We start from the raw sequence: 27,001 nt of genomic DNA on the forward strand, positions 1-27,001 counted from the left end.
CCCGGAGAGAAGTCTTTCATAGCCCCCAGCGCAGGGAGTGCCGGGCCTTTGTCCCCTTGTTGGTAAATAACAGCCCTTTATTTACACACAGTTGTTTGGGTTTCAAAAGACATTCAAAGCCTGGGTAGTTCCTGTGGTTGCTTTACATGGAGAGGGATATACATGCGAATTTTTAAAGAGATTTCACCCTAATTAAGTCCATGGTGCCCAGAGAGAGTGAGTTGTAGGTTCCAAGGCAGGGGGAGAGGCATGGATTAGCATGTGGGCTGGCCTGGGCTGTCCCTGCAGACTCACTTTCTGAAATGCGAATAGCTTTCTGAAATGCGAATACCGTATCCCGATGACTATGATGCACAGCCCCGCGCTCAGAGGGGTCCCAGGGCCTGGCGCCTTTTGGTTGAAGAAGAGAACGAACGTCGAACTCTCCATTTCAAAAAGCAGTTTCTCCTTCTCGAGGTGAGAAAGCACCGCTGATGCTCAGAATCTCCATTCAAACTCCTCCAACATTCAACTCTTCCCATCGCGAGCTGCAGCGATGGAAACGTCTGCATCCCATGGGCCCGCCGCCCTGGTGAACCGGTTACACGTCTGAGAGGGAGAACCGAGAAGGTTCTGGACAGGAGGCCTGGAGCGCTATCACTGAAATCCTTATTTATGGCAAGAGAAGGCGCTCCAGCATTACCTCAGCGCGCAGATTACATCAGTGGGCGAGAAAGTAAATGAGTTCTGGTGGGGAAACATCAGAAACCCGTAATCCTTTCTCAAAGCCCTTTTGTTATTTTAATGTCCGACAAATTATACTTTTTTTAAAGAAAAAAAAAACACTTAGGTTTGAGAGGATCCTTTCGCTTCAGGAAAAGTAATTTCACTAGTTAAAAACGTTTTAATTTTCTGTAACCATCTTTGCTGTGCTGGCCAAGCACTTGCTTCAGGGTAAGGTCACTTTTAGCTTCAATAGACTTGGGCGCTATGACCACCATGAGCGATGTCCAGTTGCTATAGCAACGGTCAGCCTACAAGGCACCTAAGTGAAGCAGGGCATTTTTGGTTACTAATTTGAAAATTTGCCTTTGAGTTTTGGAGTTGTGTTTTATTTTGTTTTAAGTGTATGAGCTTGGATGAGTAAATTGCAAGACTTAACTGTATTTTATTTCCCTCTATGTCAGTCATATCATAGGGATCCTGATGACTTCTAAATAACATTTCAAAGAATAGTAAGCAAAACAGAAATTGTGAAGAAAATTGGGCAAATGGCAACAAATAAATAAACTTACCTCCCGGTAGAAGTTCTCTCACGGAAAGCCCTTATGGGAAGTCCATGGGAGGGGCCGGGCAGGAGAAGGCCTGTGGACCCTGGCTGGGTGCTGGATGCAAAGACAGGAGCAATTGGGTCCAGTGTCCCGGATGAGAGTGATGTGCACATTGACAGGCTATCAGGGGGCGGATGGTGAGTGTGAAAGCACCTATCAATTGCTCTGTTTTCAAAATATATTCACTACAGTTTGACCCTTTCTGAATGGCTTGGAGTTGGAGGTCAGTCATCAAGGATTTATTGAGTGCCTACAACATCCTCAGGCCACTGGCTTTATCAAGGGAAAAACCTACACTTGTACTCATGGGACTTAAGTTCCAGAAGTAAGAGTCAGGCAAAAGCCATAATAAATGATAGATGATTGATAGATGAAAGACTAGATAGATAGAGATATATAGATGGATAGATGACAAATAGTATACCCAAAGGCGATAATTACTGTAAAAAAAAAAAAATAGAGGAAAAGTTTCAAGAGCCAAGGGGGGATATAATTGACAATAGGACACCCTCTCCAGCCTCCTGTCTGAGGTCGGGAACATGTGAGTAGACACCATAAGCAGGTGAGGCGTTAGGCCAGCAGAGGTCTGGGGAGGAGCATTCTGGGCAGAGGGAACGGAAACACAAGCCTGATTCAAGAGGCCATCAGGAATCCTTGTTATTCACCCCTGCGTCCTACCATCAGCAAGCCTCGGGGTCTACGCAGTCGGGAGGCTTTGTGCTCCTCCGCCAAGGGACCTCCGGCTTCAAGGCCCACATCCCCAACTGTTTTCTTCTCTCTTTACTCCAAGTCAGCCCTTCTTCTTCCTGGAGTCCGTTCTGCCTGGTCCAGACACAGCCCCTGCCTCCTTCTCATCTCTTAGTTTTGAAATCTCGTGACTCAGGACAGCAGATGACCAACCCTGTTAGACGTGGGTCTGAAGACCGACAGCAGCCGAAACCGGTTTGGCTCAGTGGATAGAGCATCGGTCTGCGGACTGGGGGGTCCTGGGTTCAATTCCGGTCAGGGGCATGTGCGTTGGCTGCAGGCACATCCCCAGTGGGCGGTGTGCAGGAGGCAGCTGGTCGATGTTTCTCTCTCATCGATATTTCTGGCTTTCTATCCCTCTACCTTCCTCTCTGTAAAAAAATCAATAAAATATATATTTTTTTAAAAAGACCGACGGCACCCTGGGTGAGGGTGCAGCAGGAAGAACACCCTCCCCTTAATGCACTGTGTGTTTATCCGGCTTTGACACTGTGGGTCTCTTCGGGTGGGGGACCCCAGGCTGTCCTATCTGTGCCCTCCGGTCCCCGGCCAGCACCGGCACATTGCATGGCAGCGTATGTAGATGCCCCACACCTGCAGGCGTCAGCGTTGAGGGCTCTGATCTGTCTATCCCAATGCCTGTTCCCCTCCCCCATGGTTCTCACGTGTGGATGCCAGAGAAGTGAGTGCACGCTGAGAGCAGCGTTTCCCCCAGAGCACGTTCAAGCCCATTACCTCAGTCGGACCCTAACCACAACCCTCTGGAGCACACGGAGAAAGTGCGATGGCCTCCCGCAGAGGCAGGGGGCAGATGGGAGAAGTGGCAGGCAGACCGCGGGCTCCGGGGGTTCTGACTCCGCGTTCACGTGTGTCCAGGTGGGCGGTGACGGCTGGAACAGCAGAGGCTTGGAATTATTCTATTGATAGAAGCACGGGGCCTGAAGGACACGTTTAGGAGGCAGAGCCAGCGTCAGGTGTGAATGGTAAGGATTAACTGGGGAAGGATGCTAATGGCTGCAGCCTGGGAGGAAATGTGTCTGGAAATGGGGGGTGGAGGGCCCCAGGGCTCAGGAGTCAGGGGCCTGAGTGCTGGGCTGGCTAGTCTCTTGGACACAGCATGTCCCTCTCTGAGCCTCAGTCACCTCATTGGGAGAAGAGAGGACTGTCTGAAACCCCCCTCACAAGGTGTGGGGGCCAGCAAGGTGATTTCAGGGTCCCTGCCAGAACGCAAAAGACACACCACGGAGCCAAGTCCTGTGGGGGTGGCTCCCTCTTTGCACCCCTCCGCTCAGGCTCCCGGACTTTGGGGGTGGGGGCAGCAGAACCAGCTAAAATCTACTCACATTGTTTTTGCTGATTTTTTTTTTTTTTTACATTTTCCTCTATTTATGGCAAATGCTGATTTCTTGCCTTTAGTAGGAATATTAAATTTCCTCTTAAAATAAATGTGCTTAATTAAACATAGTGAATTAAGAGAAAAACAGGGGAGTCAATGGAGGGGAAAAGGGGGAAAATGTAATACTTTCAACAACAAAGATAAAAAAGAGAAAGATGTTAAGTAAACAGCATTAGAGGTGAGACACAGGTGTCAGGGATCGTGGAGGGGGTTCAGGAGGGAGGGGGGGAGTTCGGAAAAGCTGAGGCTTCGAGGATCCTCCTGCTCTGAGAAGCGAGAGAGGATGGTGGTTCCATCGTGGGTCTGCAGTCCTGGCTCTGCTAATGACACTCGGACACACTCGGGCAGGGTCCTTAATCTCCCGGTGCCTCGCCTTCCTCATCGGTATGATGGGAAGAATAGTGCACCGACCCCAAAAGATGGCTCCATGTCGCACTTAGGAGAGTGCCTGGCTCCGTGTAAATGCTGTGTGTCCTGTCACTATGGTGGACCAGGAGCCCAGATGTGCTCCTATAACCATGCCCATGCTCAATGGCTACCAGAGTCCGGTTGCTCATATACACTGTTTCCTGTCCCTGACCACAAAATCCCTCTCTCTTTCTCTCTCTCTCTCCTCCCTCCCCCCCCCCTCTCTCTCTCTTCCCCCCCCCCCTTTCTGTTAGAAAGCAAGTGAAGCCTTCAATAAATAAAGCAGGTGGAGTAGAGTCCACTGGCACCATCCTCCATACAGAATGGTGTAAGGGCCCAGGTGTTCTGTCTTCCCATCATTTACTGAAATCCTGCAGGAGTCAGCTGTGAGCCACATGTTAAATCCTCTTCTGAGGCTCAGAATTTGAGCCAAGAAGAGAGAAAGAAAAGGAGGATCATGAAGAAAGAGCAGCAGAAGCGGGAGCGCCCAGGCACAGTCCCCTCTGCGTCTGGCACTGGGCTCCACGTCACCCGTGACCTTTCTTTGTGATGGAGCTCGTTGGTCTTCCCTCAGGGTTGGCCATGCAGCATCCTCTAAGGCCCTAAACCATGCCTGGGGCCCAGGAGGCAGGGGCCTGACCTTGCAGGTGGCTTCCTGCCGAATCTCAACTGTGTCTCTATCCTCAACTGGCCTACCCCAGCCCAGCTCCATAGACAATCTGTCAACAAGTGAATGTTGTAAAAGTCATAAACGGATCTCTAATACTTGAATGGAAATGGGTTCTGAATAAAAATTCCTATTTCCCCCTTCCAAATACTTTTTATGCCCCAGAAAGTGTTCCTTACATGCACTGGTGTTATTTCCATGTGCCAATGGCCGGTACTGCGAACAACATGCTCTCAGCTACCTAAGCAGCTGAGCACAGCCAGACTCGACTTTGCAACCTCTGCCACCCACACTTTGCTGACAGAGAAACCTGCTCTAGGCCAAGGTCTGTCTTGGAGTAGGTCATAGCGGACTCAGTGGATAGAACGTCAGCCTGCCGACTGAAGGGTCCCAGGTTCAATTCAGGTCAAGGGCATGTACCTTGGTTGCAGGCACATTCCCAGTGGGGGCAGGGGGGGAGCAGGACACAGCTGTTTGAAGTTTCTCATTGATATTTCTATCTTTCTATCCCTCTTCCTTCCTCTCTATGAAAAAAAAAAAAATCAATTAAATATATTTTTTAAATTATATTCAGAGCTTAAGTTTCACCTTGAGCCATCCTGCAGGTAGAAGATCCAGAACACCGAATCCTGAAGGCAGCTGGCTCCTGACTCACACTGGATCCACAATACAGTGTTGGCCTGAAGTTTCACCATGTCCAGAGATTCTCTTTGTCTCTGGGGTCATTCTTTTGGGCATCAGGAGATGTGGGGTCAAGTGATGAAATATTTCAGGGAAGAGGTTTCAGTCCCATCACTCTCCTTAACATCCCACCCAAGAGTCACCCCACCTTTGCAAAAGCCTTCACCTCAAATGTATTTTCATTGTTAGGTTGCACTGATAAGTCTTTGTTGTATTACCTTCCCTGTTTAAAAAAATAAATTAGAACAATCTAAGAAGGCAGATAATGTTTAATGGAAAAGGGCAGCGATGGGCTAATGGTTGCCTAGCAACCACTAGACATTGTTTTGCTGCTTCACTCTAGAGAAGCCAAAATGGCGGCTCTAATCCTCCCATAGCCCCCTGGACAGTGCTCATGTGAGTGACAGCTCCCCCTGGGCCCACATCATTTTCTCCTTTGTCTTGGGCAGCACATCATCCTTTTTTAAGCTTCCAAATGGGGAAAACTCCGTGCCCAATTCTTGAATACGCTAATGTAATGTACATACATCCTTTCATCTTCTCAGAAAATCTATAGCTGAACTTCCCAGGTTCTTCCTTTGGGCAGTTCTATCAAGCGTTTTCATGCATCCCCAGTGTCCTCTTTCGAGTTCCCCTGTCAACCAATTACTATCCCTGGCTAAATATTTTTTGAGGTCAAGCAAAGCATTTGACATGATTTAGAAAATCTCTCGTCTTATCCTTTCTCCTTCCAAAAGGGTCTTGACATGACTGTTCCGTTCCCTGGGGCCCAGGAAAACCAGGTCGCCTTCCACCTGGGAGTTTTCTCACCACTAGTGGAGGGGGCGGAGAAATATAATAAAAAGAATGTTAAGTGATGGCAAGATTATAAACAGGTGAGAAGGAACCTGTTTTTACTATTTCCATTAGCTTATCTCAGAAACTGCAAGTCTGTCGTGAGAAACCCCAAATGCCTAAACTGCTGTCCCTACATCACAGGTAGCCTGGGAATAGTTAGGGGTGGCTTGGCCAGAGGGATGACATAGCCACTGTGCTGTAGACTGTCCGTGACAGCTTCCTAACTTGGGACTGAGAGAGGGGGTAAGTTTCCGGGCCTTCCCGCCTTAGGGGGCTGGGCACTGTAGAATGTGTTTTAGCAGGTCCTCTCGTTGGGGAGGAGTTAGGAGCTCCCCCAGAATCATGTCAAAGTGTGTACGTTCACATGCGTGTCATTTCAGAGAGGGGGTCTGTCTACAGCTTTCAGGAGGTTAGAAGCCAGTGGCAGAGAGGAAGGTAAAGAAATAAGGAGCTTTATCAAAAATCTTTTGGTTTCAGAAAAACACACTAAAGGATACATTAGAAATGTCTCTGAAGATGGAGAATTATGTATTATACATATTATGTGCTGAGGAGCTTTATGCACGTGAATGACAACTCCAGAGCCAACCATATGAACTTCAAACCATTGTACTCTCTCTCACTGGCCCTATGAATGGTGGCACCTCAGGCAGGCCCCTTCACCTCTCTGCATCTTGGTCTCCTTCTGGAAAACGGAGGTGCCAATAGTACCTTCCTGGCGGGGCTGTGAGGATTCGTTCCGTTCAGCGCTGTATCCTCAGTGCTTACATGAGTGCCTGCACCATAACAAGTCTTCAGCACATACTCATTGCAAAAATGGCAACACAGAATTGAGGGAAACCCATTGCTTCCAGATCCTATTCCCTGCCCAGAACTCTGGAGAAGGCTCTAGCGCCAACCTTGAGCCGTCCTGCAGGTAGAAGACCCAGAATACCGAATCCTGAAGGCAGCTGCCTCCTGACGAAGCGGGGCTATTCACAAAGCGTTTGGAGAGCTAGGGCCACTTCTGATAATATATTAGTTCATAAACGTGCCTCCCAAGGCGCAGAGAAACATCTGAGGACTTATTAAGCCCTCTGCCACGGGGAATGCAACTGTTATGCACGTGGACTGGATTTTTTTCTGTTCCTTTTTTATTTTTATTTTTTAGCACTGCTGGCAAGGAAGCAAGTACAAGCCAGGGTTCCAATGGAGTTCTTTGACATGGAAACTTTCTTCTGTTTTTGAAAAATGCCAAGTGGTTGGCTGCATACAGCCAACCTGTTGGGGGATATGAGCATTTATGTTAATGGAATTAGACTCAGCATTTATACATGATACACCTCCTTCCCTACGGCTTGTGATAGAACATGCATTCTTTTTCTCTTCCCCATCCCAGCATCCCATGGAGGAAGGAGATGCTACTCCAAGACAATGATTCTTTACCATTAGTTGCATCAATCAAAGCTTATTAAGCTGCAGAGTCCCCGGCCCCGCCCAGAGAGGGAGCCTGGGGTTTTCATGTTTAACAAGTGATTCTTCTGCCTGCAGGTAGTGTATGGATGTATGGATCACGCTTGGCGAAGCCCAGGAATAGGGAGAAAGAGCAAAGGCCTGGCCTGTGCCCAAATCCTGGCCTTTACGCTGGAGGCATAGCCTTAGAGGTCTCTCTTAAACCTCCCAACACCTGCTTCCTCGTCGACAACACAAGTGAAACGCACACCGGCTTCCTGGGAAGAATGCTTCCCAGAGCACTGGATGGAAGTGTGGGGAGAACAGGTTAGCTCTCCACTCTGTGGGCTTTTCTGTGACGTTAATTAGGACTGAGGTGTCTCCTTAGGGCAGGTCACGTGCGACTGAGGCAATGCAGCAGACGCTGCCAGCTGGTCACTAGCATTTACTCTCTCTTCCGGGGGAACAGCCCAGCTACGTTTTGCAGCCTCCGTGCAGGTGGGTGTGATGGTCACCAATTCTGGCCAGAGCAAAGGGAGCAGGACCGACCCCATCCCAGGCCAGGCCCACAACTGCCCAGGGTGTTCTTCCTCGCTCTTCTCCCTCCAGGCGACTGAGCTGGTGACACCCAGGGGTGCGAGGAAGAAGGGTGGGAAGAGACCTGTCCGCCTGGGTCTCAGAATGACTGTGTGGAACACAGCCCCATTGGCAGGAACATCCTCCTGGGTCAGTATAGGTATGTCCTTCAGTTCATACCACCCGGCCACTGCAGACTCTGACACAGCCATTCTAACAAAAGGACACGCTCTCTCTCAGTCTAAGGAAAGCTTGACACTTAAATGGCCGAGCACCACCGAGGCCAGTGGCTTAGGTAGTTGGAGCGCCATCCCGTACACCAGGTAAGGTCTAATCCCGGGCCGGGCACATATGGGAAGCAATGGACCAATGTTTCCCTCTCACACCGATGTCTCTCTCTCTCCTGACCTTCCTCTAAAAATCATCAATAAGTTACCGTAAAATAGGAAGTATTGTGCAATAACAGGTGCCCTCATTCCTCTGTGACCCTCGTCTCTGAGCCTAAGGAACAGGTGCCAATCCACTTGCTGTGAGGGGCTCATGGGATCAGTCACTAAGCTGGTGAGCGATGGCAGCTAGCCGCCCAGCCGAGAAACTGCATCCTGGACACACCATGAACGTGTGTAACCAAAACATCAGCACTACTTAGCTACAAGTCGATTATTTCTTTGTACTTGGCAAAGAAAAAGTCACCCATTTCCTAAAAGCCCCCCTAAAAATAGCAAGTTGTCCCAACGGAGTTTACATCAATTTCCCAGCAGGCTGTGCTTATTCATTCCGGCCCCTGCACGCATGTGCCTGGTGTCTGACACACAGCAAGTGCTTAGCACGTTGCTCAGGTATCATGTAGACAGGAATAAAACAAAGTGCGGCTCCATTGTCTCACTCTTCCTGTGACATTCGCGATGACTTCTAGCATCACCCACGTGACAAATGAGAGCAGTTTTTATTCTGGGCAGGCATACCTGTATGCCGTCTCATCAAATAAAACCTCATGAGTCGAGGCCCATTCAGCCCGAAGATGAAGTGATACATTAGCTTCTTGATCGGGTGCCAGGACTGACAGAGGAATATGAAACAGACATCGATAATTACAGCTTGCACTGGAGCTGCTGGTGTCTAACCCTCCAAGTTCAATGAACAAGTAATAACTGGACAGACACACCCTTCAGAAATTAGAGGTGGGAAAAGATTACCTCATTTCATACCTGTCACCGACGGGGCCCCTGCAGCAAGTCAGCAAGAGGCGGCCAGCCATGGCGCAGGAGGGGGGCCCCGGCCTTCCAGGGCGATGCCATGAGGAGGCACGGGGGGGGGGGGGGGGGGGGGGAGACCTGGCCCAGGAGCACCCGAGGGCCGAGGCTCCTCTTGGGTATGACCTTCCCTTCCCCTCATTCCTCTGCTCTGTGCCTCCTCAAGAAACCCGGTCTTGACATAAAAGGCACCTGTGTCTTATTTAAAAAGGGTATGCTTGCTTTCTTTAAATCTAAAAAGGGGTTGCTAATACTCTAAGGTAACTAGATGTCATTTTGTAAGCACATCTGAAAACACAGCATGCGGCATGGCCTATTAACGGGTGCTCCCCTCCAAAGCCTGCAGTTACGTCCAGGGACAAGGTCGCAAAAGCTGGAGGAAGCTCCTGACGGTGCCCGGGGACTTGAAGGAATTCTGGCAACATGAACACATACCTCCGGAATCCTCGCCGGGATTTGTTGGCGGCGCCAATGTTCCTAACACGAGAGCACAATGGTTTGGCTCCTTCCTAAGGGTCTTCGTGGCAAACCTGACCTATTTGCTGCCTGCCACGTGCTGGACGGGAGGCAGGAATCCCGCCCCCAGAAGCCTCTGCGCTGGTTGCAGCCGCATCACTGCCCATGTGTGGGGCTTGTTTTTCTTCGAAGGGGAGGCGTGTGGAGGGAGGATAAAATAATAAAGACTGGAGAATGCAGCTCTGCTCATTTTATCAAAATCTACAGCGCCCCGGCCTCGGCCATGGAAAATGGGTCATGGCTTACTGTCTCAGTGAGCTACAGAGGTCAGTAATGGATACACATTCCTAAGATAATCTTTTCATAGTTCGTTGACATTTCCTCAAACGTAGATTCTGCTTTCTAGCAGAAAATTTCTCACTAATTTAAATCTGAAAACCTGGAGAGATGTTCCGACTACTTCATAATAAAGATTAGGTCCTTGAAATGCAGTGTCCTGGTTTTTTAATGCCTCGGGCTTTTCAAAGTACTTAAGATCCGTTACCTCGTTAGAAGGCACCAACGCCACACATAGCAATCTACATTGGGTTTTGGAAAAAGATTTTCCAGTACATATTTTGTCCAAATATTACTATTTGCCTCAGGAAAGTCAGAGTGAAGACTTTAGCAGAGTGTAAATTTTAAGCCAATGAATAAACAGTTGGCTTGAAAAACTATTCAACTGTCATGAAAAGCATTTACTGATCTGCCAGATCCTAAAAATAAAAGCAGCTTCTGCCCACACGGGAAAGCTTGACTTGTTTCAGTTGGTTCTGAGCTGGATCACTAGGCTTCAAGCAGTTATTTTTCCAAAATAGAGTCCAACAAACATCACATGGTTTCCTAAACTTCTTAAAAAAAAAAAAAAAAAAAAAAGATGTACAATTGGAATCTTATTTAAATATCAACCTCAGTTGTTGAAATATTTGAAAGATAACATTCTAGACAAAAGGAATCAGAGAGATCAGTAAGATTTGAAACGAGAGGTTCCACGCTGTGAATCCAAGTTCAAATAACATTTTAATCCTGTCCTTGGCCTGCCCCTCCCTGAGCTCTTAAAAAAAAAAAAAAAAAAAAAAAAAAGTGGGTTTAAAATATGGAGCCTGCGATTTATGATCAGTTGCAGAAACCTGTTTAACTGCTGATTTATAGTCCTGGCCAGGGCATTTAGCTCTGTCATCAGAACTAATTATAGCAAACCTGAGATTACACATCCAACGCTCCTGCTGGTGAAAGGAGGAGACTGCTGGGCACATCCCCGGGCTCCCACACAGGCACGCACTCCAGCTACCCCGGCAGAGCCAGCCCGGCCGCAAAGCTCAAAATTACTGCTCTTCCGCGAGCTATTTAGCCCCGAGTAGTTAATAAATCAGCTACGTTACCGCCATCCTGATGGCCTGAAAGTATTCATCTCAGTTAATGACTGACAGTTACACTGCTAACCTGGCTCGGGTATTCCAGGGGTAGGAAATGCACGGGTCCGAGCCCAGGAAGTGATGTTACTGATCCAGAGAGAACCCTTATTTTTCTGTGACCAGATGAAGAGGACAAATGTCCTCCCTTTTTAGGCAACACGTGTCCTCTATGTTCCCATTTTATCACTTTAATGAGCAAAATGTCTAATTCAAATTAAAGATAATAAAGTAAATCTGGATCCAAATGACGTGCCAGCAGGGCGAACCCCAGTCAACAGGTCCCTCCCTTCTCCTTAAGCCCTTCTCTCCCACCCCCACGCCACGCCACCCCCTTCTGCTATACCATGTTTTGGAGCTTTTCAAATCCCAGGCCCCCAGAGAGTGGGCATGGATGGCCTGTGGCTCCCCTTACTTCATGCCTCCATCACTGTGTCTGACTTTGCCATAATGCCTCCAATTCAATTCAGATGCCCCACCACGTTAGACAGAGGGGCGGGGTGACAAGCGCTGGCGCTGGGACAGGCTGAGGACGGCTCCCAATCAGACACCCCAAAGCAGCCCATCTGGCACGGCCTCTGCGTGAGCAGACGGGGAGACCCGCTGCAGGGGTCGCTGCAGGGAGTGGGTGCTGCAGGGAGGGGTAGGGAGAGAACAAGGAGGCGGAGGCAGAGGCGGGGAGGGGACATGCCTGCCTTGGAGCCCGGGTGAGAGAAGTCTACACTAGCCCTGCCCAAGAGCACTTTAACGTTCCAGGCAAAACCACGGGCCTGGGTGGCCAATTTTTTCTTAAAGGAAAGGTTCCTGTGCTCTAAGCTTATATTCACCTATTAGGACTTTAAAATGAGATGCTATAGGTAAGCAGTATAAGATTGTATCTACAAAGTGCAACAGGGAATATTAAATCACAAAATGTAACACTTTCCAATATTTGGTCTTGCACACCTTTCATGATGAATTCTATAAATAGATAAACAATATCCTAAATCCTGCTTTCTCTACACAGGCTTTTCTCACCTAAGTGGAAGCAAGATAGGATTTTCGTTCTCTAAAATTGCAACTTATTCCAGAATATAGGTAAAACATTGAAAATGACACCAATAATTAGTGAAATTCTGTTACTACAATAAATCTAAAAATAACGTTAATAGAATTATGTTCCTAAATTTATACTATCAAGAAGAGGACGTTTGCAGTTCTGTATCTATCTCTACCGAGCCCGAGGAGGGAGGCCCACACCACCAGAGGCCTGCCAGACTCCCAGCCTCCAGCTGTGGTCGTGTCAACAGCTGGTCATATGGTTTCTCAAAGGCCCTTCTAGCGAGGACTCCGACCCACACATGATAAAGTCTACTTCCCATGCAACTATTCTCTGTCAGCTCATTAATGCACCATCTTTTAAGGAAAATGGGAGAGCGGAGTAAAAACAATCAAACCAGGTTCTTAGAGGGTTCAGTTATATTGTCTTGAGTTATAACATACTAATATAATTATACCATTTCGCTTCTAAGAATCATCTCATAATTTAAGGAATGACATGGCTGGGCTGAGAGATTTAGGAAGACATTTCCAGCAAGTGCTGAATTTCAATCATCCTCCAAACACTACGTGCTGTCTTTTTTTATTGAGACATTGTATCTGAAGGTCCACTAAAACCAACCAATTGCTTTTATTATGTGACTGTCAAGTATCAACTCCACTGCACCCAATAAAGAACCAATCATTACTCTTTAAAACAGGAAGATGAAGTCATTTGTCAAGACTATCAATGGACATTTTCTTACACTTATGACGAATCCATCATAAACAAAAATGCCAATCTTGAAATGACAATTCCAGAATGAGTCCAGTTCCACTGAGAACAGGTAAGAAAGTACAAGGAGCTTAACGGCTGTGCTATACCAAACGGATGAAGTGAAATCGATTACCCTGCAGGTCTCTATAAATAATAAATAAAGCCGCTCTTCCCCTCTACGTGGGCTCAGACTCCTGTAATACAACCCTCCATTCCATTCACCTCAATGGGCTGAACTCTTTGGAAAAGGACTGATGATCACCCTCCAAATGCTACGCTTATGTTTTCTTCCTTCTTCCGTCAATTTCCTGACATGTTTAACAGAAGCAGGAATATCAGTCTTGTGAGCAATGAAAACTCAGGAAAAGGCATGCTGTCATGAACTCTGGGAAGTTACATGTAGCCCATGTTGCTTTTGGTTTCCCATCTCTTCTTTGCTTCAAATCTAAAATGAAGAACACAAACATCTCAATTTCTTTCTAAAATATTTCACTAAAGTAACGTGCTCACTAAGTGCCAAAGTAAAACAAACTTAAATGTCCACGTACTCCACTGATTACAAAACACACATCGAACAGGATGAAGCAGCGCCTCTTCGTTTACAACCTGACAAACATCCAGCACACGTACACAGAATACAGTGGGCAGCAATGACACACGCTGGGCCCATAAAGCCTGTCCCAGGATGTGTTCGCTTCTAGGAAGCCAGCAGCGTCACCACTAAAAGCCGTAAACTTACCCCCACGCAAGTTTCTTCTTCTTGCGAGCAGCCTGTGAATTTTCAACTTCCTTTTTGGCTTTTACAAAGTTATCGCAGGCAATCGCTTTGGCAATTTTCACACCAAGCTAAGAATTAGAAGAAAAAGAAAATGCAAAGTGAAAATAAATATTCCAGCTAATACAAGACTACAAATACTTGAGGACTCGAGGGTAAGAAAGCTATGCCCAGAAATGAGAAATTCATATGCTCTGGACTCCTTGAACCACCAAACTGTAGGGCTACACTGATGCGGCCCTCTACCTCCCCCAGATCCCTCACTGGGTGGAAATGCTTCCCAAACGGAGGCCCCTCCAGGGCCCACAGAGGTCGTGGTGAGAATCTGCAGCGATCTCAGCAGAAAGGAGGCCAAACAGTTATTCCGGTGAGACTGCAAACTGACAGACACCACGTTTCTTCGCTAAGGGCCAGAATTACAGCCACGCGGTATGGTCACACCAGGTATCTCATGCTGATCAGCTGCTCTGACTGTAAGTCACAGATGTCATTAATAAAATATGGGAAAGCTAATGACCCACAGGTATGAGGGGCAACAGCTTTTAATTCACAGACAGGTGAGAAGGCTGAGCACCAGGACCACAGGTGCTATGATCCTCCCTCTGCTGGTCCCTCAATTCATACTCCTCCTCACATCCATCTGCCAGACCTATGAGGTCTAACCAAAATGTAACCTCCTGCCTGGCTGGCATGGCTCAGTCACTGAGCCTCGACCTATGAACCAGAGGTCACTGTTGGATTCACTGATTCAGAGGTCACTGTTGGTCAGGGCACATGCCTGGGTTGCAGGCTCAATTCACAGTAGGGTCCTGCAGGAGGCAGTCGATCAACAATTCTCTCTCATCGTTGAAGTTCCTCCCTCTCTCTCTCTCTCTCTCTTTCTCTCTCTCTCTCTCACCCTTCCTCTCGGAAATCAATAACAAAATATACATTTTTTTAAAAAGAAACCTGCCGAAACCGGTTTGGCTCAATAGATAGAGCATCAGCCTGCGGACTGGAAGGTCCCAGGTTTGATTCCGGTCAAGGGCATGTACCTTGGTTGCGGGCACATCCCCAGTGGGTGGTATGCAAGAGGCAGCTGATCAATGATTCTCTCTCATCGATATTTCTAACTCTATCCCTCTCTCTTCCTCTCTGTAAAAAAAATCAAAATATATTAAAAAAATAAAAAAAGAAACCTCCTCTCCCACTTGGTCTTCTCTAACTCGGCACCAGTCTTTGCTTCTGCCGCTCCAGCTCCCCAGCTTCTACGGGCACCACACCACTTTGCCAGCTCGGCGGCAGGGCTGTCAGGAGTGTCTCAGGACGAGCGAGCATGGGATCCAGTCTGGGTGCTCGGAGCTAACAGCGCCTGTCTATGTGGACGCCTCCAAAGCGTCCATAAGAACCTGGCTAAACAGCAAAGCCAGACCTCTGGTGTTTCTTCCTTTCTCATCCCTGTACTCCACAACCTGTGCCTGTTAGTGGGCAGCAGCAGACGTAAGCAAGAGCAGAAAGGACTGGCCGCCACTTAAAGTCAACTAGTGAAGCCCACATGTTAGTGACCTGTTTGCCAACAATGAGCCTCAGGAGGTGGCTGAGAGCGCATGGGTAAGGAGAGGCCAGTTAGCACTGCGGTCCGGCAAGCCTGATATTTCTTCCAGCTGATCCTGGAAAGTTTCTTTGGGTGAAACGAAGGAGGAGGAATCAAGCCTGCCAGGGGTTTCTAAATCAGAGCCAAACCAGAGCTGATCTTTCAGCTGAGGAGAGTCCACAGGAACCAACAGAAGCAACCTGGCAGGTGTGGAAGTGGTCACACCAACAGGAAGGTCCACGGAGAAGAGAAGATGGAGTGAGACTTGAGAGCCCGCGGGAGCAGGCAGGCCAGTTTCTTCTCAAAGTTCAAGCCAACACTAGCAGCACCAAGCCTGCCACCACTCCGTCTCACAAGGTTGGCAGGCATCTGACAATGATAAGGGCACAAATGCATTATTCTGCCGGGCACTGTTTTAGGCACAGAACTGCAGCCCTGGGCAAAGGGCTCATTTCAAACTGGGGGCTGGGAGAGGGGTTGCCAGGGACACTGCTTCAGGACTGGGCCTGTTCTCGCGATTCTCTTTTCACTTTCAGTTCTTTATCAGAGAAAAGTTCATCTAAGTCAACTGGCGAAGGCTAAGAATCCCGAAGAGGAAAGGAAGCTGTGGAGGATGGCTAGTCAACGCTGCAGTAGCAAATGAATCCCCCCTCACCGGCTGAACTCTGCTTTCTCGTTTCACTAAAGTCAGTGGACAAGCAGGGCTCTCCTCCCCCGTGTGGTGCCTGCGACTCAGCGTGTGGCTTCCGAGCCCAGTTCACAGTGGCAGAGGAAGAGCCGGCCACAGGGTCTCACCCCACAGCTTACGTCCAGAAGTGACACACTCATTTCTGCTCCCAGGCCTCTGGTCAGGGCAGCTGGGAGGGCAGTGAGTGCATCAGTAACGGCCGCCGCCGCCAACGCAGCTTGCCGCCTGTGACCCAGATGCACTCTGGGCAATCCCCGTGAGTGTTCAGTCTCTTCCCTGTCCCCACTTCCAAAGGGCAAAACCCAGAACTCCGTATCTGTCTACTTACCTATATTCCTATGCATTATATATCAAACACAAATTCTGCCAAATAAACTCCCCAACCAAAGCACCACTCAGCTAGTTCATCTTGTATTGAAACTGAGCTTATACTTTTTGAGTATGAAATAAAAATGACCCAAAACATATTTGCCATGTACTTTTAGCCATGTGACCAAGTTATTTTCTAAAACTTATATCAATTTTCTGTCATTCATGTGCTTACAATAAACGTTTCACTTATTCCTATGGAGAGTATGAGGAGGGGGACTATTTGGACATGCAGAAGAATAAAAAATCTTCTGTGGAAGAGTGTTGAGAGCAGCATGTTTCCCAGGCAAGGTGACTACCCCGGGCTCCAGAGAGAAGAGAAGATCGTGCTATGTTTCAGTATTACAAACAAATGATACAGGCCAACCGGAATCCCCCTTCACGCCTGAAAAAGGGAAAATGCATCTTCATACCCAAGTAAACATCACAAAAGCCTGGTCAATAGTTTTTATATTAAAAAACTGCTTCGGCTCATCAGATAACTATAGCAACACAATGTGGGAAGAAAAATTCTTTTAATGAATAAAAATATATACAGAATTTCTTGTATGTGTAGCCGAAGTATCAGCATTTTCCATATAGAACATCCAATATTTTGCTGCATTTTAATTAAGGTGTCTAAACATTATCACAAAGAACTGCAAATTGGTCAGAGCAAGCGGTAAGGAAAATTAAGCTCTAAAGGCTTTTTATCACCATATTTCAGGAACCAAGGGTGTAAAATGTTCTAATTTGGGATATATTAAAAGCCATAAAAGGTCTTTCAAAAAGATTAATGGTACTTTGCTTGGATTTAAGATAAGGGCTTTAGCTGGTTGGAAAAGCAGGGCCCTGGCTGGACCCTTGAGGCATTCATCTTTACAGCCACTTGGAAGATTTGTAAAAGCGTCTGCATAACCTCAAGCAAATGCTCCGCGACATTTTTTTAATTCCTTTCAATTTTACAGGTTTAGCATGTGTAAATCATACTGGGTTGTAAAACAGATATAATGGCACATCTTGTAACATAGTAGGGATTTTTAAAAGACACTTTCAAAATCGGGTTAGTTTTTCTTGCTAAACCTTGCCATTCTGGAGTTTGCTGATAATCATTTGAAGCATCTGATTCAAACAGCTTAATCTAACCCAACTGTAAAAACTTCTTATCCGTTCCATAAAATATTTTCCTCATCTCAAAATTACTAGCCTGTAACAGATTTATAAAGTTTTCCTCCCTTTTGAGTACTTTCAAGGCACTTACTTAAAAATACCAATTATCATACTTTAACTTTTTATGAAATAATAGGTCTCTATGAAAAATATTTATGCCGTTCTCTTTTGTTCTTTAATTAAATGAAAACAGATGTTTTCTGAAGTAAAGCGGAACCATTACTGGAGTACTTAAAGTGTCAAGGTCTTTAATTTTTATATCAGTTTGGTCGACAATTCCTGATTGTCTTTACTCAAGCTCAACATTAATGTCAAGCAAGTTACCTAGGAGACGAAAGAGATCAAAGAGACAAAAACCCCTCCAATGTCTGATTAATCAAGTCTGCAAACAGCTTATTTCTTTTAGCCTGCATGCAAGTATGAAAATGAGATTCTGGGAGCCGAACACTGTGCAGATTTGTTCATTCTTATCAGAACAAAGCCAGCGGCAGCTTATTTCATGGATCATTGGCACTGTCATCAGCGCGACACAGAGCGGGTGACAGCTCCTCATTTTGAGGCTTGAACAAAATTAGCAAAAAGTCGGCACAAATTAGCCTCTCATCTTTTTGGTAATATGACATTATTCATTTACTTTTTATCCAATTTTTAATTTTTTCCTTGTCAGCTATCCCTTTCTAGTCTCTTCCATGACACCTTAAAATGCCGCCTTATAAACAAGCAAAGAAACCGTTAAAGTTGAAATAACATGCAAAGTTCAAAAAGCAAATAAGGGGGGAAAGCACTTCCAATGATTTATAACACTGTATTTTTTTATATAGCTTTCAAAACTTTGCACTAATATTGATAAAACAGCTCAGAATGCCACGCAGTTAAAGAGTTTTATAAAACTGGTAGTTTATTTCAATAAAGACGACGGCGTGGCTAATTAAATATGGTGAGTGCTTTGGTAAATTCTGGATGTCTGCATCGGGACCCGTACCGTCCTCTCCAGGGTCAGACCTGGGATGCTGGAGCTCTGGTGATAGCACACAAGATCCACCATAGCGAGTCATTTACTCTCAGACTTTACATCAAATCATTTCCTCTCTATTACAGAAAATAGCCTCATTGCATTGTCATCTAAAACTGTGGATGCACAGCTTTGCAAGTTTGTGTACCACCTCTATCTACGTGCATGTGCAACTGCACAAACACCTATTATTTAATACCTACACCTTCATATCAATTAAACCCAAATGGTTTTTATTTCTAAGTATAACCCAACAAATCCTGTTTTTAAAACACATCATAAAGATCTATTATACACAAATACCATATACTGTATATTGTGTGTATATGTGTGTGTATATGATTCACCTTGCAATAGTTAAAAAATGGATTTGGCCCGTGATTTGGCTCGTGTGAGAAGATATACTTTGATTCATATAATCAACTTCAATTTCATAGTACAAGAGTTTATATAACACCTGTTTTAATGATGATTATTAAGGCTTCAAATTATAAGTAGATTACAGTACTCCAAAGGAGGGAGAAAAGATGTTATACTATTGAAATTACTTCTGGATATAGACATTTATATTCAAGCAACTTATCCATTCATAAGGGGGAAAAAGCATTAAAAAATTAACCATAAGCTGTTAGATGCTTTACACATTCCCCATAAAAAAGACAGTTTTTTAAAAAAGAACTGTGGTGCTGTTTTCAGCAATTTCTTTATCTCTGTTCTTCTAAGTAAGAAAGCTTATTAACAAGCTTTGAACTTAAAATCACATTTACAATAATGTGCCATCAACAGTTTTATAAGCTAATTAGAAAAAGATTAATTAATGACTGGCTGCTAATAAAATGGCAATCATGAAGAAAGAAACCGAGGGTGCTAAGCTTCAACTACCACCAATTAAGAGCTAATTACAAACAAATTATATATGTGTTTTGCTGTGGGCTTTAATTTACTAAAATGGTTTTAATTAAAAGAGAAAACATGCTGATTAATTGAACTGCAGAAAAAATCTACAGTATAAACTGTGCTTTGTCTGTCTCTTTAATTAGACTTGTAACATCTGAAATCTTTTCTTAAGGTTTTTTAAAAGCACAGATAAACATAATGAAAAGGGAGCATAAGGAACACCATCCTAGGTGATCATCCACTCAAACCCCAAAGGTTAAAAGAAGACATCCTCAATGCAATGGATCTGAGCCAGCTCACCCAAAACCCTGCGAGGAAAACCCACCACTCGGTGCCATATTTGTCTTGCCATGTTAAAATGCTCCAACTCCAAGGCTACACACAACGTTTCAGTGAGCATGAACACATGTTGAACTTCAATGTAAAGGAATTCAATGAAGTCTTCCCTTACCTGCATAGGAATAGTTTATTTTTCGTACACTGTGCTAATTGTTCATCTAGATGAGATAACGGAATTACTCCTAAAAACAAGGCTTCAAAGGTATTAAAATCACCATTTAAAAGGCCCCCATTCTATGAGCAGACTACAAAACGATACACAGAAGAACTAAAAAGCCACTGAGACAACCAAAGTTAGTGAAAGTGAGAGAGTTCTAGATGATCCTTAACAGACACATACCCCCGAGGGGGCAGAGAGCGCCCAACTTGCCCAGGTAGCCGACTGAGCTGCTGACCAGCAGAAAGAAGCTTACTGAACGAGTGCGAGCTTTTCTCTCCCAAGTCCTGTATTCTCTCCCACTGCTCAGCGGTGACATGTACCACAAAGAAAATGGCCCTAAACTCTACTGTCTAAATACAAAGAGAAAAAAAACACGACAGAAGGCAGAGTAGTAAAATTTCAAAGAAGGCCATACAATATATATATAGCAGGCATTAGATGGCTTTATAATGAAATAATGCATTCTTCATATAAACCCATGGTACTATTAATAGATTAACAGAATGATGTTGTTTCTACAAAAATAATGAAATGGAGATATTTAACTTTAAATCCTTAATATATTCAAATGAGCAATATTTAATACACTTTTACTTTGCTTACACAATCTTCAGTGGCTAGAAATCACAATAATTAAGAAAATGGAAAGTACCTACCATTCTTCATAAAGTCACAGGTTCTTACAGTAGCTAACTGGAATATATGTTCAGCTTCATATCTGAATTATTTTATATTGAAAAGATGGTTGTTAAGATATTTCTACCCATTCACAAAAATAGGAAGAATTCTAGATTGCAGAATAAAGGGTTTCAAACACAAAATTTCCTTCATTGTAGTACGTCTTTCAGTTCATCTTCTTCCACGTGATGTGAACACCTTTCCTAAAACGTTAGAGCTCTAAAAGTAGCACTGATGGGAAGTGACTTTAAACTTACCAAGTTTGGCAGCATTTCGGTTCCAAAAATGTAAACAAATGTTTCAATTATGAACTCTAGATATGACAATGCTTCATGTACTTTGATAGCTAAACCTATTTTGTTTTTGTTTTGTTGGGGGAGAGGGGAGTCTGAAAGAGGGAGCAGTAATTCAAGCTCTTATTCCATCAAGACAGCATGGCATGTATCGGGTCTAGTAATAATTAATGTCGTTTTCAAACATTCGTTTAAAATCTTGCTTGGCGTTGACTTGTATTGACATAACCTTCAAACACGTGATATCTACAGAACGTGTGAAGTGCAATTAACAAGGTTTGCTTGAAAAAGTTTGTGTTTGGTTTGGTTTTTGTTGCAAAACTAGGGCTAAGAAGATGGCGGATGAAGAGCATATTCGGCACTGCATGCTTTACGAGTTCCAATTAGGAAGAAAAGCAAGTGAGGCTGCAAAAAACATCTGTAGTGCTCTTGGTCAAGATGCAGTTAGCGCCAGAAAATGCCAGCGTTGGTTTGAGAAATTTCGCGAGGGAAATTTTTCGTTAGATGACAAGAGTGGTGGAGGCCGTGTGTCCAATTTTGATCAAGAAGCTCTTCAAGCTCTTTTGGTGCAAAATCCTCAAATTACCCAACAAGAGCTTGCGCCAACTTTAAATTGTTCACAAAAAACAATTTCCAATCAATTGCGTGCACTTGGCAAAGTCCAAAAGTTTGGAAAATGGATTCCTCATGAGTTGACCGACAACAACCGTAATCAAAGAGTCACAATTTGCAGTTCGCTCCTCTCTCGTCAAAACCGTTTGCCGTTTTTAGAGCAAATTGTTACCGGAGATGAAGATTGGGTGCTGTATGTTAATTTGAAAAGGCGGCCTCAATGGTTGGACAAAAATGAGGCTCCGCAGCCCATGCCAAAACCTGACTTGCATGCGAAAAAAGTGATGTTGTGTGTTTGGTAGAATTTTAAAGGAATTCTTCATTATGAACTTTTACCATCTACCCAAACCATTACAAGTGCAGTGTATAGTGCCCAATTGGAAAGGTTAGCCCAAGCTTTAAGAGAAAAAGAACCCGCGCTGATTAATCGGAAGGGCGTAATTCTTCACCACGATAACGCATGACCGCATACTGCAAGAATCACTGCTGAAAAACTGTGCCAGTTGGAATGGGAAGTTCTCCCTCAACCTGCAAATTCTCCTGATATTGCCCCTTCCGATTACCATTTGTTTCGTTCTCTGCAAAACTTTCTTCTTGGAAAAAAATTTAATAATGAAGAATGCCTCAAAAATGCATTGACCGAATTTTTTGCATCAAAATCACAAGAATTTTACAACAGAGGGATTAAAATGCTTCCTGAGCGTTGGGCACAAGTAGTAGAAAACAACAGCAACTATATTGTTGATTAAATTTTGTTGTATTGTTTAAATAAATTCGATTTAAAAAAGTATTAGAAAACGACATTAATTATTACTAGACCAATACATCACCATAAGACTAAACCAGAATAAAAAGAGCGAACTGTAGCCAGAATCCTCGTAGGGAAACTGAGCCTAACAGTGAACTGTCCTGGGAAAATTCTGAAAGCTAGAATAAGCCCTCTGGCATCCGAAGCATTTCTGATGAAGGACCACTTCTTAGCTGTTCATACAAAAGGCAGAAACTACCCTTCAATGTATATATACCCCTCTTCAATGAGAATGCCTTCAGATATTCTAGGGAACTGCTCTAAAAACAGAGTTTTATGCTCTAAATCAATAACTTGCCTAAATTTAAGAGAGCACTTAATTTGTTTAGCTAGGAAAAAATATAACTCAATCAATTCAAACATTTTTTAAAAGGCCATTTCTACCTTTGTTATTTTAAATATTAACAAACTATTATTATTTCAATATCAATTTTACCTGTTTTAGAATCCAAACGTTTAAGTAGTCTATTTTTAAAAAATTAATAAAAAATAAAATTCTTAATTTAATTCATACTGCCAATGTAGTATTTTTATCTATTAAAATGAGATATTTTTATCATTTATACTGTGAGACCTTGATTAGGTTCTAAAAAAATACAATGTCCAACAGCACTAATGGTGGAAGTCATTGCCTTGGCCTGCATTGTATCAGTACCCCAAATGGAAGGTTTTAGGCCTTAACAAAGATGTGAATATCAATACTTGCATATTAGTACCAGAGGATGGCACTTTCAAAGGATCACTAACAATAATGAATGGAATGCACTTCCAAGTCAGGCTTGAGGTTAACAAGCCACAAATGTGCTCAAATACGTGTGTGTGTGTGTGTGTGTGTACAAATAGTATTTTTTTAAAAAACAACTTTTTAAACAGTTTCATCAGTATGACGCAAACCCAAGTATATTTTTTGCTTCCTCTCTCCTCCGTAATTCTATGGAGTCCCAAAGCAGCATTACCACAGGGCAAAACCAAAGGTAATAGCGCAATCTAGGCTTTAGACACTGAACCTCTTTCCATACAAATTCAGATCACAGACATCCTTAGGTTACCATTAACTGAAGGAAAGGCGATTCTGGAAAAATGTGCGCTGGCTGTGTCACAACCACAAGCACTGACAGCCTTATTTTGGCATGTTTTTGAGGAACTGTATTCAAGGCCCATCCCCAAACATGGCTCTACTTCTGGCTTCGTTTTTCTCAGCACTGGTCCTGCCCTATTGGTTTCACAGGCCGATAAATGTTAAACATCAAAAATTAGTTTCACTTATTATGGTTAGAAAAGGCTTAAAGAACTCTGGGACCTGTGCCTCTGAGCAAAGGCTTTATCAGCTGGCCCCAGTCACCGCTTCTTGAAAAAAGAAAATGCTCCTGATTAAAAACTAACGTACCTGATTTCCAAAAGGGTTCTCACCGCGCATGTGTGCACTTAATTACAAAGGGTTTCTGTCCCAACCCACAATTACCACCTTCTCAAATCCCATCTCTCATCGCCACGGTGTTCGACAGCCAAGGGATAAATATAAAATATTAAATCTCAAACTATTTATTCAGAAATTCCATCTTGATTACTTTATTCTTCACGGGCACTTAATTAACATAGCATCAGTATCTTTCCAATGTCTATGTCTAAACAGCAAACACCTTCCAGATGTTTTCCCACTTATACAAAGACAAGAATAGGACTCAAATTGTTGTCTTCTTTAATCAGAATCCTCTAACCCTATACTAAATAAATTTAATTTATTGTAGTAGAACAAAGGATTATATTTGTATGAAAGTAAAAAGAGCACTTGAGAAAAATGTTTACTATCCTTACAAATGCTGAAAATACCAAGTATTCCTATAGCAATCGCATTTGTCATAAGTGTGACAGAAAATAACAGCCCTTAAAATAGAAAACACCTAGTCTGTATAATACAATTCCCACTTCCAAAACAGCAGTCTGACAAAGCAAAACCAGAAACCGAATATCCTTCAAGGAAACACACACTTGTTTCTGAAGCCTCTGAGGAGCACGCTGTGCAGCCAGGAGCAGCTCCGCGGGCAGAGAAAGGAAACGCTCACAAGGAGCACGGGAGAGGCAGACAGGGGGAGTGAACAAGCAGCCGCTGCCTGACACGCAGCCACAGGTGGCCTGTCCCCTCCCAGGGCGTCACTGAAGCTTCAGGAAAGAAGGATAACTTGTACACCCCTAACCCTCACTACTGGACTGGTTTTTTACCTGCATAGAAATACAAACCTCGCAAAATACTTAGCTGGCAGCCAAAAAGAGAAATCAAACAAACAGCCATCAATAGAATTTTGACATCTAATGATGTGAGAGTGAAATAGTATTTCCGTCGGAAAATTTATTAAAATAGTAATTTCATCAGTAGTCTGTGAGAAGACGCTCACCTGCAGGTGAGTAAGAAAACAGTATACACGGCCAACTGTTTACACAGATGACTGATGATGCTGCCCACATACTCAAACCCCACGGAGCAGTTACAGCTTAAGAATAAAATGAAGAAAGGGGAGAGATGCTAAAAGTGAAAGCTATAGTAGCAAGGACAAAAAATGTTCAAAACAATAGCAACAATAAAACATGCCAATATGAGCTCTTTATTCTACGTGTGCCCTTGCCTAGCAACACCTAGCAGTGATTCCCCCCAGAAGGTGCAAAAAGAATATTCAATGATCTACTAGTTTTATACTATAAACTATATCTTTTTTTAAAAGACTGAAAATTCTTTATGGCTGAGGAAAATGTGAAGAATATAAAATAAGAATGCGTTCTGGGGAGCAAGGCTTAGAATAACATTGAGAGATGTAGCATTATAACACACGGAGTTATATGTAACTCTCCTGGAGAGTTAACCTGGAGTAAATGATGCAAACAGAAAAAGAAAGCTAGCCACTAGCCTTTTCATCATAAGGGGCAAAAAGGTCTCTGAACTTATATTTCCACCGTAAGTTTTAGACTTAAATAAAAATATTTGTAAATAAGTGGCAGAACAAGAGGAAAGAAAATAGACTGGAAGGAAAATCATAGGTCAAATACCTGAATACTGAACTTTCTTATGATCATTGAAAATGTTCATTCATTTTAGAAAATTTGGAAATAAGAAAAGTCGGACGTACCTCTCGGGTAGCTAGCTGGTTGCTGAGCTCCTCGGCCTTCTCAATATTCCACTCGTCCACAGCCTGGTCTATGCTCTTTTCAAGGCCCGACTAGAAAGACACAAAACCTGAAACTTAAAGGCAGAAAAGAAAGGCAAACAAGCATTTGCCAGCAAAGACTGTGGAGCAGGCTCCAGTTTGAGAACCACTGACCTAAGCAATGCCTTCAATGCCCTCCAACATCTTATCTTGTCTAGGCTTTCCCAACCACTTCTTTCCACTACGTTCACATCTAGGTGTTTCAGCAATGTCAGAGAAAATCAAATAACTCAATTCACTGGCTTCCCTGAAAGCCATTTATCAAGTTCAGCTGGGTGGGCTCTCAATTCTCCCTTGAAAGACTCCACATTCCTCCCCAACACTGTTACAGGTCTTTTCCATTACTCCAAACACCCTCAACCCCGCCTCCTTCCTTTGCAGACTGGAACTCTACCCCCCACTTTATGGGAGCCCATGGCGGGGGAAGGGGAAGAACCAAGGATATGTATGTCCTTTCTACAACCTCCCGTCATCCACCTCAAAAAGAGTTATCCTCAGGTACTCTGTTCTTCATTCCTTACTGCCTCCAGGAAAGAATCGTCTCTCTTACAAGACGAATCCCACCTCCTGTGCTCACCATAGGCTCATCGGCTTTCATGCTCTCCAGAACCTTGCTCTTTAAATTTTCTACCCCCTCACTCTTTTCTTCATCTTTCTTTCATCCCACAGACAAGCTTGTCCTCCCCTTACCCCCATTCTGGACCAGGGACTAGATGGGATGACTCCGCCTCTTTCATCAAATTGATTGCTTCTTATGTGAGTACCACTTCTCTCTCTTCTAAAACACCCATCGGTTGCCCTGATGTCATCTCATTCCAACCTTAATCCTCTATAGTCACAGGAGACACCAACTGTTGTCCGTTCACCTGAGCATCTTTTATGTTAACTACATCCTCATTCTATCCCCTCCTTTGAAGCCCCCTCTCTCTGGTTGCCCCTTAATGACAGTACTCCTGCGATTTCTGTGATTGACCCCTTCTTCTTACTCTTATTTCACACAGTAATTCAATCCTAGGCCTTCAATTAATTCTTACAAGCTGCTTTGGATCTCTATATAATTTAAAGCATCTGACCTTTCACCTTATCAAGATCTACAGCTCCAGCTTTTTCCTAGTTATCTTCATATTGAAGGTAGTGTCCTTCCTTTTTAATTATATCTAAAAACAAGTTCCTCACTTGTGCCTGGTTCTCCTTTAGAGCTGACTCCCCTATTAGTCACCCCTGATAAAATCCTCAGTCGGCTTCAATGCCTCCAATCCCGTGCTCTTAATTTAACTGTTTTTGTAGTGTCTCTCGTTTCTCCTTTCGGTGCTTCTTCGGGCATCATAATCTCGTTTGAAAGATTATAACCATCTCCAAATTGGTCTTCTATTTTTCTTAAGCGGATACCATGTCATTATCAGCTTAAAACGAAACCACTTTCTTACTCCTTTTGAATAGCAC

At 44.2% G+C, this 27,001-nt stretch overlaps 1 protein-coding gene across 6 annotated transcripts in view; it reads right to left on the reverse strand.

Moving 5' to 3' along the window:
- Window positions 1–12,822: 12,822 nt before the first annotated feature.
- Window positions 12,823–27,001, reverse strand: part of FAM204A (family with sequence similarity 204 member A) — a 31,957-nt gene continuing 17,778 nt past the window's right edge. For all 6 annotated transcript variants that reach the window (XM_036439197.1, XM_036439194.2, XM_045582141.1 and 3 more), the window contains 3 exons: window positions 25,481–25,570; window positions 13,748–13,854; window positions 12,823–13,453 (listed from right to left, as the gene is read on the reverse strand). In XM_036439197.1, coding sequence (XP_036295090.1) covers window positions 13,402–13,453; window positions 13,748–13,854; window positions 25,481–25,570 — 249 coding nt within the window. In that variant the 3' untranslated portion in view covers window positions 12,823–13,401. The remainder of the gene's footprint in view (window positions 13,454–13,747; window positions 13,855–25,480; window positions 25,571–27,001) is intronic.

This window comes from Pipistrellus kuhlii, unplaced genomic scaffold, assembly GCF_014108245.1.
Source record: "Pipistrellus kuhlii isolate mPipKuh1 unplaced genomic scaffold, mPipKuh1.p scaffold_m20_p_15, whole genome shotgun sequence".
NCBI lineage: Eukaryota > Metazoa > Chordata > Mammalia > Chiroptera > Vespertilionidae > Pipistrellus > Pipistrellus kuhlii.